General features: G+C 40.4%; 1 protein-coding gene across 4 annotated transcripts in view; it reads left to right on the top strand.

Annotated features, from left to right (window-relative positions):
- The window catches only part of ITPR1 (inositol 1,4,5-trisphosphate receptor type 1), a 291,524-nt gene that overhangs the window by 165,958 nt on the left and 106,475 nt on the right, over positions 1-19,091 (top strand). For 2 of the 4 annotated variants that reach the window (XM_063121590.1, XM_063121588.1), the window contains exons 35-38: positions 3,961-4,145; positions 5,366-5,514; positions 6,601-6,712; positions 11,758-11,790. In XM_063121590.1, coding sequence (XP_062977660.1) covers positions 3,961-4,145; positions 5,366-5,514; positions 6,601-6,712; positions 11,758-11,790 — 479 coding nt within the window. The remainder of the gene's footprint in view (positions 1-3,960; positions 4,146-5,365; positions 5,515-6,600; positions 6,713-11,757; positions 11,791-19,091) is intronic. The other 2 variants (XM_063121591.1, XM_063121589.1) reach the window with 1 other exon arrangement.

Below are 19,091 nucleotides of genomic sequence, written 5' to 3'. Positions count from 1 at the left end.
TCAGGAACTGGGGTGCGCTGCAAAGAGAGCTGATTCAGCAGCATCAGGAACTGGGGTGCGCTGCAAAGAGAGCTGATTCAGCAGCATCAGGAACTGGGGTGCGCTGCAAAGAGAGCTGATTCAGCAGCATCAGGAACTGGGGTGCGCTGCAAAGAGAACTGATTCAGTAGGCCCAAACCAGGAACTGGGGTGCGCTGCAAAAGAGAGGTGATTCAGCAGGCCCAAACCAGGAACCACCTCCAACACTAACCATGTCAAAGTTCAGCTCCTCCTTCTGCAGCCAGAGACTGTTGCATGCACAACACTGCATGCAAATGAGCTCCTTCATGTTAGGGCATGTTTTCCCTGCTCCCCCCCACCGGGTGGCGTGTACTCATTACTCTACTGCTTTACACTAGTGCCTACATTAGGGCTATACAAAGCCTTTTTCTTCTTTCCTTTCAGACTTCTGGTTTCCCGTACACTAATTATGGATATCTCTGTAATGGACTGAATCTCCATGCAGATTCCAATTTGTGTTAAATTATTATTTTATTTATTTATTTATTTATTTATTCCATTTTTATACTGCCCAATAGCCTAAACTCCCTGGGCAGTTCACAAAAGTTAAAACCATTCAAAGTATAAAACAAACAGTATAAAAACATGATATAAAATACAATGTAAAAGCACAACGCGGATAAAATAAGCAGCAGTGCAGAAATACAAATTTAAAACAGCTAAGTTAAAACAGCAAAGTTAAAATTAAATTTATAGACTGTTAAAATGCTGAGAGAATAAAAAGGTCTTCACCTGGCGTCTGAAGGAATATAGCGTAGATGCCAGGCGAACCTCCTTAGGGAGCTCATTCCACAGCAATTTAAATAATTCTCAAAATTATTTAAATTGCAACTGAATTCACAAGTACTTTCTTAGAAACCTGTTTGTTTAAAGCAGCTTCATCTTCCCTATTTGAAGCAGTGTAAAATTTGGTGGGGAAATGGATACAAGTTGCACCCTGAAATCACCTTCAAGCTCCATCCTTACTTGATAAAAGCTGAGCTCTATTTTGTGCTGTGGGTGCACTGAACAGGCTTAAAACTGCATTATGTTCCCTACTGCGAAGCATGAGTTTTAGGTTATAAAATTCAGAGTTGGGAAGACATGGAAAGGGGCCCTATTCTCTGTATTCCTCACTATTTTGCAAGAGCTTCATATCTAGCTAGAGCTTATATTCTTGTTTCTCGCAAAAATGTTGATCACATTCTTGAACCTGCTACATATGTGGGACACTTTTCTATCAGTGGAGATTTGTGAGCAGAGAATGAATTCTAGAAATAAAACACAGACACCAGAGCTTGGGATAAACTAGGGCCTCTATTTGAGTAGGGTAATTCACTCCCTAATCTTAATAGTTCTTGCTCCAGGCTAGCCTGCCAATAAGGGCGAGCCATTCCATTGAACACAAGGAGCAGGTAAACCCGGCCCCTTTTTCAAGCTACACTCCAGTGTATGGGGAGACTGGTTTGTGTCATCTCCACTCAGTGCTGCACAGCTCCAAGTAGATTTATTTATTTATTTATTTATTGCATTTCTATACCACCCAATAGCCGAAGCTCTCTGGGCGGTTTACAAAATTAAGACAATTCAAGTATAAAACAACAGTATAAAACCATAATATAAAATACAGTATAAAAGCACAACCAAGATAAAAACAGCAGCAATGCAAAAATACAAATTTAAAATACAAATTTAAAACAGCAAGTTCAAATTAATTTGTAGACTGTTAAAAGTAGATGAGACAGGAAAGTCCCCAAAGGCAAACCATATCCTGACACAAGAGCTGCACAGCTCCCAAGGAGCAGGACCTCTGAATTGCCAGTCTCCATAAATGTATTTCTTTCTTTCTTTATTTAAAGATGCCAGAGTGCTCACCATTACTATTCTAAACTCATGAGATTCCAGCACTACCCTGACACCCACCAATTGACTTATTTCTCCTCCAATTCTAATTAATTTACTCTAATTAATTAATTTATGAAGTAGACAAAAACCTGAACACTAAATAAACATGTGTCAGGAAAAGTTCCTACTCAGCCCCCCCTTCAAAGGAAGCGACTGGCTAATCCCATAATGGTTATTAGGGAGGGAGTGTGGGGCAGGCAATGAAAGAGGCCGGGATCCACTCCGGGCCAACCTTTATAGGCTTGGCCCCTCCTATGCTTGAAGCTGCATGCGTGTTTGACACGTGTGTGCACCCTCCCGCCCTAATAACTATTATGGGATTAGCCAGTCGCTTCCTTTGAAGAGGGGGCTGAATAGGAATTTTTCCTGACACATGTTTATTTGGTGTTCAGGTTTTTGTCTACTTCATCTGGCCCATTCCTGCCCGCAAATACGACCCCCACCCAAGCCGTTCCAGCTGGACAGAAATCGGACATGTGCAATTCACATTGCAAACTGCAAATCAGTTTGCATCCTTAGCCTATAGTTGTTCCTGCCACAAGGTGGTACATGTAATGTCGCAGGACTGTGCTTTTCTTAATACTGATCTGTGTTCTACACATGTGTATGTATCTTTTATGTATTTATTTTAACATGGATGGTATAGAAGAATGAGATGGTTACGAAGCATTCTGAGTGCTTTAGAACTTTTATAAGAAACATAAGGAATTTTAACAGCCAAAACAGCACAGTGTCATTGTAATAATGCATAAATCTTTTTGTGATCACTCTATGCACTCCACACCACACCCAGATATCCTCTCATGTGATGAAAACAGGAACATTGTCCACAGTCCTTATAGATTAAAGAAAACAAGGACATGCCACATCTTTGTTTTTGAAGTCTTTATTTATTTATTAAATTTATATACCGCCCCATAGCCGAAGCTCTCTGGGCAGTTTACAAAAGTTAAAAACAGTGAACATTAAAAGGTATACAATATTTAAAACCATCAAAAATATAAAACCAGCAACGCCATCATCATTTGTATGATGGTGGTGTTTCAAGTTGGAGAGCTCAGGTGGCAACGGGCAGCAGTCCTGCTAGAAAACCTAGCACCCAGAATTTCTGACCAAAGTAGTTTTTCGGGAGGACTTATGTTTGCTATCAGAATTAATCAGTAAAGACCTGTGTCCTGTTAAGTTGAAGTTCAGAGAGAGGCAAGAAAGAAAAATAAAAGTGAACCGTAGGCAGCAAGCAAACCTGTCTCAGAAATCTTTATGTAGAAAGTTTTATGACAGTACCACATGGCTTGCTCTGAAAAGCCTTCTTTGCAGGTGTGGCTTGTTAATTTACACTGTAGTCTACATCTACTTCTTTTTTACCCAAACTGGGCAGTGGTGTATCATCTGCATCTTTCCTGTCCTACCTTAAGCCACAGCCCATTGACCTGAGTCCTGGCAAGAAGAAGTACCAGAGTATTGGAATGGAAAAAAAACCCCAGGTTTGGTCCAGTGTTGGTGAGCTGAGGTGGGAGGAGGGAATTATTGAAAATTGAATAGAAGTGCCTTATCTGAGCAGAGTTTCACTTGAATATAGTGCATCCTTCCAATCATTAGCAATTATCCCATTGTCATCCATGAAACCAGTTCATATTGTTCAGAAGCTCACACTGTTCAGAAGTGTTCCTGCCCTCTGGAGAGACTTTTCAGAGGATGCAGGAAGCAGCAGCGGGGAGAAACAGGTTGGAAATTCCTGTTGTTCAAGAATCCTTTTAACTGCACAGGTTTAGACCCAACCTATGTGAATACTTCATAGCATGCTTAAATAATGTATATAGCTCTACCTGTGAGTGTGACAAGTTGTGGCGGTATGGTCTTTTCACACTAACAGTTTTTTTTCCACAGAGAAGACAAACAAATATATCTGGATTTCTGCCTGATCACTAACAACAATACGTTATGGGTGGAAAACTTTCTGAAATGCACATTGCATGGCATGCTGATAAAGGAGACAATGTCATTTATCTGTTTCAGCAAAGAGCAGAGCAATTGCTATCCCAGTTGACCTTGACAGCCAAGTCAACAACCTCTTCCTGAAATCTCATAACATAGTACAAAAAACAGCAATGAATTGGAGGATGACAGCCAGGAATGCTGCTCGAAGAGACTCTGTGATGGCTGCTTCAAGGGATTACCGTAATATCATTGAGAGGTTGCAGGTGAATGTATATTACAATATTTATTTTTAAACATCATATGAACAAATGGCATTAGGTACTTGGTCAGGGGTTATTCAAGATAATGAGCCTTGCTTCTGTAATGGCCATAGATACTTTATTTTTTTGAATGTGTTCTGCACAATGGGCATCATAATCATGCCTAATCCTGGTGTTACTTTAATTGTATGGTAGTTATATGAAAATTAGGAAAGCATGGATGCCACTCCATAGAAGCTATGTGTTTGAAGTGGTATCCCTCTTACAAGCCATGAACCATCAAATTGTTAGGACTTTCAGAAGTCATTAATTCAAGTGGGACCTGCAACAAAATACTCCAGTGGGGAGTGCTCCTGTTCAGGGTTTCAGTTAGCCATGCTCTCTTTCAGGATACTCTATTCATTCCCCCCCCCCCCCCCGTTTTCTGTTCCTCACACCCTCACAACAGTTAATCTGCATTCTGTGATCAGTCCTCACTTGGGATGGTTTTTTTCTCTCCCCATCCCATTTTCTAAAGGGGTTTTGTAGTTCTGCAAACTTTTGGGTTCCACCCTGGCTTCCTGATGTTTCCCGCTTGAGCATGGATAGTGCCAGTAAGAATAGAAGAGCCGTGCTGGATCAGACTGTAGCCTCTCTAGCCCAGTATTCTGTTCCACAGTGGCCAACCAGATGCCTATGGGACGCTGGTAATAGGATATGAGTACAATACCTCCTTCTTGCTCATCCCTAGCAACTGATTTTCATAAGCATACTGATACTGGAGGTAATACAAAGCTATCATGGCTAGTTGCCATTGATTGTCTTAACCTCTATGAATTTATCTAATTTTCCTTTTTGCTACATAAGGATCAGCACTAAAGAATGAGTTTGCTGTTAATATGTAGCATGTTGTTGTTATTTTCTTGAAACACAGTACTTTTCTTAAATTAACAATAACCTCTTTTTAACTAGTTCTGTTAACAATGAGAAAGAGAGCATGTGCAGTCTGTATGAAGTCTGAAAGTTTGCAATACAATGTTGGAAAGACCCAACATTCCCAATGGCAAGTTCTACTACTAGCCAGAGAGCTATTTGGTGGAATAAGCAGCAAACTTCATCCCTCTCCCTCCACCTACCCTGCTTTTAAATATCTATATAACTATATCTATACACACACATCTGTATCTATATCTATATATTACACACACACACACACACCCTATAAATGTGTGTCTCCACTTCAGGATATAGTGTCAGCTTTGGAAGATCGGTTACGCCCGCTTGTCCAGGCTGAATTGTCTGTATTGGTGGATGTCCTTCATAGACCAGAGCTGCTCTTCCCAGAGAATACAGATGCAAGAAGGAAATGTGAAAGTGGTGGTTTTATTTGCAAGTATGTAGTGGAATTATGTTTACTTAATCCTTTTCCAATAATTTTTTGGGCCAGATTTTTTGTCTTATAGTTTTTAATCTGTTTGTTAGCAGCTTTCCACATGGTTCAGGCTGTCATTGAAGTTAATATTACAAGTTATGGATACAGCAACAGTTTTATGGCTAGAGAAAAGTATACTGCACTGCATGGGCTATAACAGGAACACATCCTATATATTTAATAAGTTGCAATGGTGCTGTGTAGAATAATTACAAATGGGCCTCTAGTCCACTTTTTCCCTAATGTTCCTTGAGAACATCTCAATTTTGATATTTGCTGAGGGCAGAACTGGATGTTACATGATATGGGTGGCTGCCATTGAAAACAGCAGTCCCGTGTAAGCAAAAAAATAGTGATATGATATTGTCATGAATCGCAGGGGGTGGGGTGAGGTCCGTTCCCATCCACATCTTAGACTGCTTGTTACAGGGATGTGGAAATTCAGAGTGTGACGGTATTGTGGCATTTTTATTTACTAGTCATTATAAGACGGTGGGGGAGGAAAAAATCATGGGGCTGTTTGTTCTGGTACAGTCACACATGTCCAATAACACCTAGTTTCACCTTAGATATGAAGAATCTTTAAGCTTGCTTTGATCCTCACTTTAGGGCAATTCATCCAGAAATACTTCTAGATCATGAAAATAAATTGTGAGCTTATGGTTTCCAAAACACCACCTCAGAGTCACCTCGTTCTTGTTCCATAAACAAGGATTGTGTTTTATGAAATACCTTACAAACATTGTAATGTCGTAATAGAGCTTCGTAATTTTCCATATTCTATATTTATGCAATATTTATTTTCTCAGCGCAGATCCCAATGCACTTGAAAGCTGTCCATATAGGAGAGTTGTGGAGCGAGATCCTCATTGCTCCACATCTATCGATAGTAAAATTATAAATATCAGCAATAGAAGAATATGAAATGTGCTAGACTACTGAACAACTTTATCTTTCTGACTCTTGACATGAATCTCCACAAATGCCTTCCTAATTGATTAGAAATTCTAGTATTGAAACAAACTGTGATCAATTGGTTGTTTTCAGGTTAATAAAACATACTAAACAGCTGCTGGAAGAGAATGAGGAGAAACTTTGTATTAAAGTATTACAGACACTCAGGGAAATGATGACCAAAGATAGAGGCTATGGAGAGAAGGTACTTTAATTTACAGTCTATTGTTTTGTCTTTTATTCTGTCTTTCTTTTTTCAGATTAGTAAAAGAAACAGCAGAACTGACTCCTTATATTTGCTGTCCTTCCTGCATTTTTAAAAATTCTAAACATTGGCATATGCAGTTGAGTTACTGTTATTATCCCAGTTTATTTAAGCAGGCTGGGGAAGTTACAAGGTACTTTAGCCACCCTCTTTTCTTCACCATTGACAACTATTGACCATAGTGTTTGTTTATTTATTTTATTTCTATACCGCCCAGTAGCCAAAGCTCTCTTGGCGGTTCACAGATTACTTGACCCTTTATCACAAAGCCGAGGGAAAGAGACAGCAATTCCCAAGGGGTTCTCTTCCAAGCATTTTATTGTTGTTACAATTCAGTTTACTCCTCATTGTATAAATACATCTTGAAGAGATTTGTGGGGCTGTTGCAATAGGATAACTGATAGTAGAAAGTCTATCCAACTTCCTGCTTGTCTCTTGGGGATCTGACTAGTGCACAATTTAATTACATTTGCTTATGAACATACATTCCCCTTATATGAAAACAAAATATATTTATATCTGAAGCCTAAGGATACTGTACTCCTAGAGGTGTCTGCAAAGTTTTTTCAATCCAGGTTTGGATAAGAAATTCAGAAGCTCAGAAAAGTCCAGCATAAATGAGGGACAAGCCGTTAAAGCACCCAAATTCATCTCCAACTCAGATCAAAATTTCAGAATTCCCAGCTTTCTCCTGCCCGCCCTCAACAGTCCTCAAAGCCCTCCCTGCCAAACATACTCCTTCCTTCCCTTTACCTAGCAATAGAGGAATGAAAGGTAGAGGACAGGAGGAAGTTTTTTCCTTTCTTCCTCCTCCTTTGTTTCCCAATGCACTGGGGTACAAGTCCCAGGTGGTGATGGGAAAGGTAATTTTCCATAGGCTTATGTAATTGCAACAGTCTTTGAAGAACTGCATCTCTCATGGTTCTCTGGTCTTTACACATCATCATGCTACTTCCTAGAGCAGGTGCGCAACGTGCAACTCTAAGGCAACCTGTGGTCCTCATCCTAATATCACGCAGCCCTCTGCATGTGATCAGTTCAGACCTCTGGCAAAAGCAATCTGTCCCCTCCATGGCAACCTACTGGGCAGGAAGAAAGGCGAAGAGAGAGCGAAAAGGAGCTGGCAGAAAGAGAAAAGGGGTGATCCACATATTTTTAGCTTTGCCCTTGCCCACCACTAGCTTCAGCCCTGTCCACCATCGGCATGGGGCCCCAACAGATTACCCATGAGAGAATGCAGCCCTCAATAGAATAAAGGTTGCTCACCCCTGTCCTAGGGTAATGAAGAAAGAGGGAAGATAAAAATCTTACTCTTGTGCTCTCCTTGTCTCCTGCCGCTGCTGTCCTCCTGCGGCTAGACAGGAAGGAGAAATGGCTGAGAGGACTTTGTAGAACATTGATGGCTGGTGGGGACAAGTGGGAGCATTTCTCAAAGCCTTTGGATTGGTTTGGTAAAATTATCTAAGTTCTTCCAATTTTTTCCAGAAGAACCTAGACTAGCATTCCATGGAAAGTTTCGAGCAGGGGTGGGGAACATGCAGACAACCAGATGTTGTTAACTATCTGCCCTAGCCAATGGTAATGGGAGTTGCAATCCAACATCTGGAGGGTCACACATTCCCCATTGATGGATTGGAGTATCTCCTTTACATTCATTGTGAAGGAGGAACAGAATATAGTGTTTCAGAGGTATAGCATACTACAAAGGATGGTGAAGTTATGTCTTCCATACATGGAGTTGAAATCGACATCTATAAGAAAAGAAGGATAGCAAAAGAGTAAAAAACATACAAAGAGAGAAATGTTCATTGCACTGAGAAGTTTTTATCCTTGATCTGTCACTGATTTACAGTTAAGGCCAGAACGTATTGAGATGACAATACCTATGGAATATAACAAAAAAGGAACTCGTGTAATGTCTGGGTCTGCAGTGCTGTCTTTCTGGGTAGCCCATGGCTGCTGTTATCCAGATCATTTTGACATTTTCATACAAGGTTGTGTAAAGGTCCTGAGCATGTATTTCATGGCCCTTAGGCAATTGGGCACAGTAGATGAGTCAACAGGTCAAACTGCTGATTAAGTGCATTTAAGCACCACAAAAAGAATCCAGAGCAGCTCTCTTTGTGTGGGGGTATGTTAAGAGGCTAAGTTGGGCCAGTTTTGTTTGTTCACAGAAGTGGATTCACAAACTTTGCATGCTTGACAAATAGTCTTCGGGAGCACATCTAGCTTAATCCACTAACCTAGAGCCAAATACCATATATTTACAATGATTTTTTCTGTACTTTAAAAAACAAACAAACAAACAAACCTTTTGAGCAGTGGAAGAACCACAAAATCAACTAGGGAGGAGGATACCCCTCTTTCCTTTTTCTTTTTGGTCCATACCCTGAGTTCTCAAAAGGCTTGCAGGTACCCATCTGAGAATTGGCTGGCTATGCATAGAAGCTTGGAGCACAAAGGGAGCTGTTGCTTCAGCAGTGGTCTGGCTCAGACTGAGAACTTATTTAGCTGCTGGAGGCCTCATCCCTTCCTGGCTCTCGGCCAGGCCCTGACTGAGGTGGCACCTGGCGAGTTACTCCCAAGTAGTCTCACATGAATGGCAGCCTTGTGCAGGTAGCTGGGCATTTTGTTGGCAGCCTTGAATGAAAGAACTATCTATGCTGGGAATCTTACAGAGAGGATATAAAAAAACCATATTTCCCCCATGCCTTCATTATTTCCAGACATTTTACATCTGTAGTCTTTTTATAGAAGTATTCTTATTACATAATTTCTAGGCATTATTTTCGGGGCAGTAAAAACTGGGTAAAAATATCTCACTGCTTTAGAATTTCCTCTAGTTGTCCAAGATTATCCAAATTATTTTCAATAATGGATCAGTGTGAAGGAGGAAGTTGGAATAAAACATCTGATAGGTATAATATAGCTTAATGGTCCTAATAGTTCTTTGGTGAAACAAAAATGAGTATTATACATTCAGCATAAACAATGCCTGAAAGGGTGTTGCATGTGGTTGCTAAGATTCTTTTGTTCTCCATGTTCCTGATACTTCTGCAATGTCTAGTATAGGAAGTGTGGTGTGGAAGTATCTGTGTCATATTTAGGCATCCAAGTGTAATAAGATTGTAGTCATGGAGCGAGTGACAATCTTTTTAAACAAACTTTATTTTAATTATTTCTGAAGCATTTAATAAAGTTATTAATTATCTCTACACACTATAACACATACACATTTCACATGTTTCTTGAACTAGGAATAGTCTGACCAAAAAAACCTATAGAATTGTGAATATGACCAAGTAAAGTGAAAAGAAGCATCTGTTTCTATCATACCATAACAAATGAGTAAAGAATGATCTTGTAAATTAGGGTGGCAGGGTGGGAACTAACTTGCAGATTGAAATGCAAAGTTACCCTAACTCTTATTAGAATCATAGAATAGTAGAGTTGGAAGGGGCCTATAAGGCCATCGAGTCCAACCCCCCACTTGATGCAGGAATCCACCCTAAAGCATACCTGACAGATGGCTGTCCAGCTGCCTCTTGAATGCTGCTAGAGTGGGAGAGCCCACAACCTCCCTAGGTAACTGGTTCCATTGTCGTACTGCTCTAACAGTCAGGAAGTTTTTCCTGATGTCCAGCCGGAATCTAGACCTTAGGAAAATGTCCAGATCATGTCCAGCATGGTTCATCCTCTTTAATTCTCCATCCATGTCCATAGCATGGGGATATTAATTTTAAACCAACTCAGAAGATTGTTGTGAGGATAAGGATTGTGAAGTTCTTTGAACAATATATATATGAACAATATATGTATGGCTTTACAGTGGTGCTCCACTATGGGTGAATAATAGTGCAGAATCATTAATTTATTTTTATTTATTTATTAATTAAATTTTTATACCGCCCAATAGCCGAAGCTCTTTCATCCCAGAAACACTACTTCCATTTTTCCTTGTAAGATTATTTCTAGTAGCAGCTGTATGCAGTCCATATCCAGGTGTGCAGCAGAAATGTCTCATTAGAGAAAACTCCTGATTTCTTCCCCTCAAAAAATATTTTTTAAAAACCCTTCATGTAAATTGATATTTGTGCATTTTACAACTTTACTGAATCTGTTATTATTTTAATGTCGTTGATGCTTTCATGAAAGAAAATGCAGTGTACTAAAATTCTGTAGGGGTCCTGGAAAACCCAATTGTAGTTTCACAGTGTGTATTCAGATGAAGTACAATGGTGGCTTATGCACATTTACATAAGAATATCAGGAACTTCATTGTGCTGAATTAAGCCAATGATAGTTCTATGCCTTGATATCCTTTGGTATAATTGTAAGACTTTTAAAAATAATGTCTATACCAAGTGGAATTGGCAGTCTAAAGTCTTGTGAAGATTTCTTTAAAAGCCCTGCTGCCAGACGTTGCAATACTGGAGATGCCTGGGATTGAATCTTGGATCTTTTGCATGCAGCCTATATGTGCTGCCTTGTCCCAGTATATAATGTGGTAGTTTTTAAAGACAATCAATCAAGTGAATTTAATCCTCACACAGAAACTAGGATTTTCCTTTGTGCCTGCTGTACAAGGTGCACATGGAAAGACAATGAACAGCAATGCTGCACCCATCAATAAAAGGGAGCATGGCTCAGTGGTACAATGCATATATCGCAGTAGAATAATGCATCATTAATCGCATAGGGATATCTGTCCCTCCATCTGCCACAGGAGTATGTGCACACTCTTGCTAGATTGGGCTGTTTGTGTGTTAGCATAGTGGGAAACTTTAATTCAGCTTTACATTTAGGCAGAGAAGGTATGGGGAGATTTTGTATCATCAAATATCCTACAAATACAAGATTAGAGCTGGGTTGAGGGACTGAATGGGGATTGTTAATTTCAATAACAGAATCACTTGGTGACTTGCAATTTCTCTTGTATTAATACTTTTTCCAACTTATCTTTTCTCCCCTTTTTTTCTTTCTAGATGTTTGCACTTGGTGAATTGGATAATGCTGAGGTCTTGCATTTCTTTTCTTTTTTTTATTTAAAAAAGTCTTCCATGGTGGTACTCTTTGTGGTGATTGTAGCCTCGTAGTCTGTTGTGTTGTCTTGCCAATGTGTGAGCATTGTGATTTGTGTAGTTGTGATAGTGAAGTAGTAGAGTGTAACTTACCACGTGTCTTCATTGAAAAGTTTAAATTTAATTACTCCCAATGTTTAAATGCCCTCTTTAGATGCAATTGTTTTGTATTCTTTTGAAGGGTAGAATGTTGAAAGGATAGCTCTCCTCTGCTTCATGGATGAAGACGAGGCTTTCACGAAACTTAAACCCATAGATTATTTTAGAGAGTTGTGTATATGTATTTAGAAAGATTTAAAGGAAGTGCAAGGTTAGGGGCAATCAACCCTTTCATTCCACATTTGCCACTTTATATACTATAAGCAGAAATGACAGCTAAATCCTGAATCCAGAGAGCTGCATTAGACTTGCCCAAAGACTTGAGCATACCTAGTGGGATTTTTAACTCAGTGTAATATCTCAAACCTTTTAAAGTCCTTTCAGAAGCAATTTTCAATGTGATATGGGAGGCTGAGAAACACCAGCACAAATCGTACTTAGATCTTTGGAAGTAGTTGTGTGCTTGACTAGAGCTGGCATCCATCTGTGCTTGCTGTTGCTGTTAGTGCACTTCCTTGGATCCTGGCACTACCAGGGATGAGACTCCTAAATTGGTTTCTAAACAGCATGAGGCTTTCAATGAGTCACTGGGTAAATACTCAGCTGACCAACCCTTCTTTCTAATTCTTCTAATTAGAAGGAGAGCCAGTGTGGTGTAGTAGGTAAAGTGTTGGACTGGGAGTCAGGAGATCCGGGTTCTAGTACCCTCTCAGCCATGGAAACCCACTGGGTGACTTTGGGCCAGCCACAGACTCTCAGCCCAACCTACCTCACAGGGTTGTTGTTGTGAGGATAAAATGGAGAGGAGGAAGAGGATTATGTATGCCGCCTTGGGTTCCTTGGAGAAAGAAAGGCGGGATATAAATATAAATAATAATAAATATAAATAAATATAAATAATAATAATAATAATAATAATAATAATAATAATATTTAGAATCTAATAGAAGACTAAGAATCTCCTAATTTTGCAAATGGTTATAACAGATGACCTTGGAATCATAGAGAGATTTCTTCTAAAATGAAAGGTGGAGTGCATTCAAAATTTGGGATGGGCAGTTAAATCTAGGTAACAGAATGAGAGAACAAAATTCAGTAGTGATTTTCTATTGTGGATTAATTAATCTCAAATAAGAATGCAGTTTTGAAGATGCCACCTAGAAAATTAAAGTAGCAATCCTTTGCACATTTACTTGTGAGTTTTTCTGTAGACTTCTGGGTCTTAATCTGAGAAGGCATGGGTAAAAATGGGCTGCACATAAGAAACCAAGAAATGTAAAGTCTGAATGCATAAAGCTGTCCATGAATAGCTGCTGAAACCTCTCTTTTGAGGGAAACAGGTTGTCTTATTCCTAAGAATGGCTGGCAGCTCACAGTGTACAAAGTAGCATTACCCATTTAGTAGTTCTGAGAAAATAATGACTATTTATTTATTTAGAAGAGTTATATCTTCTAAATAAGCTTAGAAGATATAAATTTATTTATATCTAAATTTAGATGAATGATACTCAAAACAACTTACAATAGTTTGCAGTGTACACACACCCTTCATACAATCCAGACCCCTGGGGGGTGGAGTTAACTCCTTGCAGCTGCTCTTTCTCCAGCCAATGGACGGGGTTGGCTGGTCTTGCCCTTGCTATAGTGGGAACACTGCTCTTCTGTCGTAAGTTCATAACCACCACTTAAATGTCATCAACTACTGGTCTATTGCCAATTACTATTTGGGAATCTAGGACCTAGATGCTTCCAAGATTCTGGAGGGTGCATGAATTAAGTGGCACATTCATTCTTATATAAACATATATAAGTATTTGTATTGATGCATGTGGATTAAAAAACAAATGTATTAAGGTGAATGTTTGCCTACAATGCCTCACTGGAAATGTGCTTCAGTTTGCTGTCTCCTACATGCTGCAGCTTTATCCTTGACCCCCTTGGCTTCATTGTGTAGAAAGTCTCTTATGAGAAATTCAGCTGGAATTTGGGCTATTTATTTTTACTGTCGTTTTCAATTAAACAAAACTCTTCCTTTTCTCCCCTCCAACTCTCTGACTGTTGAAGCCTGCAGTGTTTTGCAGTAAATCAAGCAGAGTGATCAGGCTCAATTTAGAACTTATGTACTTGATTACAAGTAAGAACTTAGTTGGCTGCCTTGTGTGGATGGATTCCATGTTTGGGGCAGGTGTGTTTATAAATATAGGAAATGAGCACTGTCTGTTTGTTAGAATGTGTTCTGGCTGTGGTTTGGATTCTCTGAAACTTTTCTAAGGAAGCCACGGTCCTTTGCAAGATTTCCACCAGCAAATGCAATACATTGAATAAAAGTAACAAATCTTCTTGTTTAACGTTCATTTGCAAACTAAACCAAAATAATACATGAAGAGGTGAACCGTAGACATTAATGTAGTCATTCTACTAGCTTCCAGATGCCACTTTGAGTAACAGTGGTGGCACAGAGTAGGAAGAACCTCATATATGTATTCTAGAGGGGCAGATCTGTTAGCCTGATGTCGTAAAACAGGTCTGAGGCAGCAAATAGGCTAATACATTTACATCCTGATCCTTTCCACTTTTACTTAGAAGTAAATCCCATTGTGGTCTAGTTACCTCCCAGGTAATGGTGTATAAATTGCCATCTCATTAGCTATGTTGCCCATGCTTATCCTGTCAGTGAAGGCCACAAAGAGTGGCAGCTGAATATGTGGATTACATGTAAGCAGTACTTTGAACGAAAGCACTGATCACTGACCAAACACAGTGTCCAGAGGCACCTTATGTCAAGATCCGAGGGCTGACTGGAAGGTTAATAGCCTGACGCACTAGGCCAGAGGTCCCCAACGTTTTTCGAATCATTTGGGAATTTGAGAAACATCACCACAAAATGACTCCAATGGATGATGTGGGTAATCTCATAGTGGCTGCCGCGAGAGCCTGGCTAAACAGACATGATCTAAAGGTAGGGGGCAGGGGGCGGGAGAGAGAAATAGTGAGGCAAGAGGCAGGGAGCGAGGGTAAAATAGCCAGGCAAACTGGTAGAAAAAGAGCAAGCCTAGAGGGTAGAAGGGGGAGAAACAATGAGGCTAAGATGCAGGAGGAAATAGTAAGGCAAAGAGGTAGAGTGGCGAGAAAGAGCAAGGCTAGAAAGGGAGAGAAAGAAGAAGGCTAGGGATGAGGAAGGGAGAGAAATAGCAACAAAAGGGGATGGGGGAGAGTAATAGGCTAGAGGTTGGCAGTGGAGAGAGAGAGAGAGAGAGAGATCAAAGGGCAAAGATCTGTGTGGACACAACTCATTACACAGTTCTGCTGAGAAAAATTAGAAAAACTTGGCTAAAAATTGTCGGAGGAAGAGAGTTGGCCTAGGAGATTGTGGAAATGGAGACAAGTGTGTGCCACCTTAAGTGAATCTTTAACCATAGGGATAGGATCATTCAGTCTTTGCAACTGTCACTTTAAGAGAATACAATTTGCTTGCTGCCTGGCTACCTATTTAGCTATCTTTTCAGACTCAAAATCTCCAGTTTCACTTATAGCATCCGATGAAGTCAGTTGTAATCCTGAAAGCTCATGCAAATTCATGAAAACATCTGAACAACCAAAACAGTTGGAGCTTCACCGGACGAGCGTTTTATTGCACGCTCGTTACTGCCCACTCACAGTTTTTTGTGCGTCCTTTAGACGATGATGTCCACCTCCTGTGCATCTGCCGCTCCTTAGGGCTCTGTTCCATCACAAGATAGACCCTGGTAAATCCGATTTTTTAAAAAAACTAAATGCTCTGCCATTTCCTGCTGTATGCAAGAAAAGCCATGTGATAAAAACACCCACTGAATGGGCCATGTGATCATTGTTTAATTCCTCTTTCTTCCCCTGTATGAAGAAATAGGAAGTATTGTGGGACAGAAGCAGGGAGGAAAGCAACTGAAAGAAACATGATTTCCTCTGTCTGATGACACTCTTAGGGTTCATCTACACCAAGCAGGATATTCCACTATGAAAGTGGTATGAAAGTGGTATATAAAAGGCAGGAGCCACACTACTGCTTTATAGTGGCATTGAAGTGCACTGATAGCTGTTGCAGCCTGTGACACATCTACACCAAGCAGGATATAACACTCTGAAAGTGGTATGAAAGTGGTATATGATATGTGTCACGGGCCCCAACAGTTATGAGTGCACTTCAATGCCGCTATAAAGCAGTAGTGTGGCTCCTGCCTTTTATATACTGCTTTCATACTGATTTCATCGTGGAATATCTTGCTTGGTGTAGACGAGCCCTTAGTCTATATGGGTTCTATATGTAACCCTTGAATTTGTATAAGGATAGAGGGGGAGAGCAATCCTATGGGCCCAAGACAGCGACTTGGGGACGGGGGCACTGGATAGTTCAAATCCCAGGATCTGAGGTTGGAGTCAGTACTCAGACCTTGGACTCTGGAGTCCAAGCTCCTTTCCCTCTCCCCCTCACAACCAGTTTAAAAATGACCTTGGAGGGAAGGTAAATGAGGCATTCCCATGGAAGCGGGGACGGAACTAGGGGGGCCAGCTTATGAGGAATCCTCTGGCCTCCCCAGTTTCCTTCTATCCCTCTCCCCGATTGCTCAGCTAGATGGGCGAAAAGTCTGTTTTGCTGAAAGGTAGAATGGGAGGAACATGGGGCAAAGATTGCCTCCGTCGCTCCTCCAAATCTGCATTGGATGCCTGTATACCTCCAAGTTCAGAGGGTTACAACAATCCTCATAGGATTGTGCTGTAAGTGGATGATATCTGGCCTTCTGAGCTGTCAGAAAATATTTAGGACTAGTGTAGATTTTAATTTTCCATTTCTTATGGTTCTACAGAATTATTCCTTGCCTCTTACATTGATCCCTGAGGCATGTTATTCCTTCAGTAGGAATTAGAGAAGAAATAGTCTTGAATGAATTAAAAAAAAATTTAGGAGTAATTGAACATTTTAATGGCCTGGATAAAAAAGTTATAAAACAGGAGAGTGAACGGGAACACTGAATAGGGAGCACTAAAAGAAGATAAAATTCTTAAACCATTAAACTTTGCCTGAAGGGGGCGTCCTGGTGATGCAAAATGGAACTGAGAGCTGTCCTACTTACTTCCTCCCCCCACCCTCCACTCCCTCCTACATTGCAGTGAACTGCTCTGTTGGGCACCTGCCAACATTCAAGCAGCAGTTACATAAGAGGCAGCTTTTTTTTTTCCTGGAATTTAGGCTTGCTGCTGATGTGTGACCTTCAGCAGTAATTGCCAATAAAATGTGGTGGAGCTGTTTACTGTTAGTTCAGTCCAGACTCTGGCTGTCAGTGTCCCAGACATCACTGGCAGGTACTGTGTCTGTGGAGTTGCTAAAGTCTTTTTAAAAAATAAAATGCTAATACAACTTCAAGGAAGCATACATGGAGCTGTTCCCAAAACTGTAAAACTGAGAACACACACATACGCCCCTTATTAACCCAGCCTATCGCAGGGGTTTTGCTCTTCTATAAAAGACCTGGATCCATGCCATTGAAGGTTTCACTGAGCTAAAGTGAAGATATTTAGGGAGGGGGGGAGAGAATAAATGGAAGCAATATTTTCACATGTCAGATATAAGCACATTATTTATTTTGAGAGCCAGGAAGGGGCTTCTAGCCTTTGCCGTTATCATCTGCAGACAAATTCAATAAATGAAGTTTTCCCATTGCTGCATATCCATGAATTTCTGCCTGTTTGTAATTGACAGGAATTCTGTTAGGAGAATATGGAACAGGAAGGGAGAAAGGGTAGGCTGAAAAGCTGTGGGTTTTTTGTTTTTTAAAATGGCTGCTGTTGGAAGGGATGGCATGATACTCTAACATTGATAACCTTGCCTGCATTTCCTTGTCCTATTCTTCACACAGGGAAGCTCTCCCTGGTCAGAGGAAATAGGAAAGGAACTCACAACTCTTCCATTGTCAGGACTAGTGGTTTATTTTTCCTCTCTCTCCTTTCTGACCTGCCCACAAAGTTAGCATTCTTTCAGATATAGGATCTACACTTAACTACATATTTCTTCTTCGTTAACAATTCATGTTCATTTCTACCTTTGTACAAGAGAGAACAGAATTGCACAAAGGATGGAATTTTGATAGATACAACTTGTCCTTTTAATACATAGCCATTAAAGGTTTATCAGGTCTGTCCTCCTTTTCTGTCTGATCATTCTCTCTCACTCACTTTTAAAAACAACCCATAAACCGCAGCAGTAGCAGCAAGCAAAACCTGGTGATGATGTTATTTATGATCCACCTCCACATTAAGATAAGAGCCATTTGTGGGTCCCATTCTGCAAGCTAAAGACCCATGGAACACTGGGCAGTGGGTGGGGGTGAGAATGGTTTCTATCTTATCTAAGCATTTAAAGCACAATACACACCCCATAGAAGCACTGAAGCCCTTTCTAAGTTTGTGTTCAGAACAGTGCTTGAATTGTGGGGGGAAGGATAGGGAGCTTTGAGCACCACCTCCTGCTGTCATGTTACTTCTAAAAACAGTAGGTAAGTGAGCCAGGCCTTTTCTGGTAAATCTGCTTCAGAGCTGGCTGCAAGTTCATTGGGGAGATGAGTATTCATGAGTAAAGCATATAATGTAGTCAGAACCCTGAAGTTAAACATAACTAATGCTCCACTTTAGCATGGTCAAAATAGTGGCCCAGGGCAAATATAGATGGTTACAATGCTAATCTGATGTTTTAGAAGGGTTCTTTTAGATGGGCAATAAGAAAGACCTCACAAGCCCACTTGATAAGAGCAGTTTTAAACTGATAATGATTTTTTTTTAACCCATCTAGGACCAAGAAACAGAATAAAAGAGAGGCCTTAGCTAGACCTAAGGTTTATCCCAGGATCATCCTGGGGTCATCCCTGTTCATGTAAATGACACACAGGATATCCCAGGAGCAGGCAGGGACGACCCCGTGACGACCCCGGGATAAACCATAGGTCTAGCTAAGGCCAGAGTTAGCTTTATAGCATTGTCTTTTCTAAAGTTTTATTCATCATGTTTTAAGTCTGCCAACATGTATAGGGGAGTCTTCATTTATTTTAACTCCTTTGTACAGCCTCGTGCAGCCTCTGAATATCTCATCATATGTCCTTCAAACATGGAGA

Source organism: Elgaria multicarinata, chromosome 3 (assembly GCF_023053635.1).
Source record: "Elgaria multicarinata webbii isolate HBS135686 ecotype San Diego chromosome 3, rElgMul1.1.pri, whole genome shotgun sequence".
Classification (NCBI taxonomy): domain Eukaryota; kingdom Metazoa; phylum Chordata; class Lepidosauria; order Squamata; family Anguidae; genus Elgaria; species Elgaria multicarinata.
This window is presented reverse-complemented; position numbering and strand designations above follow the sequence as displayed.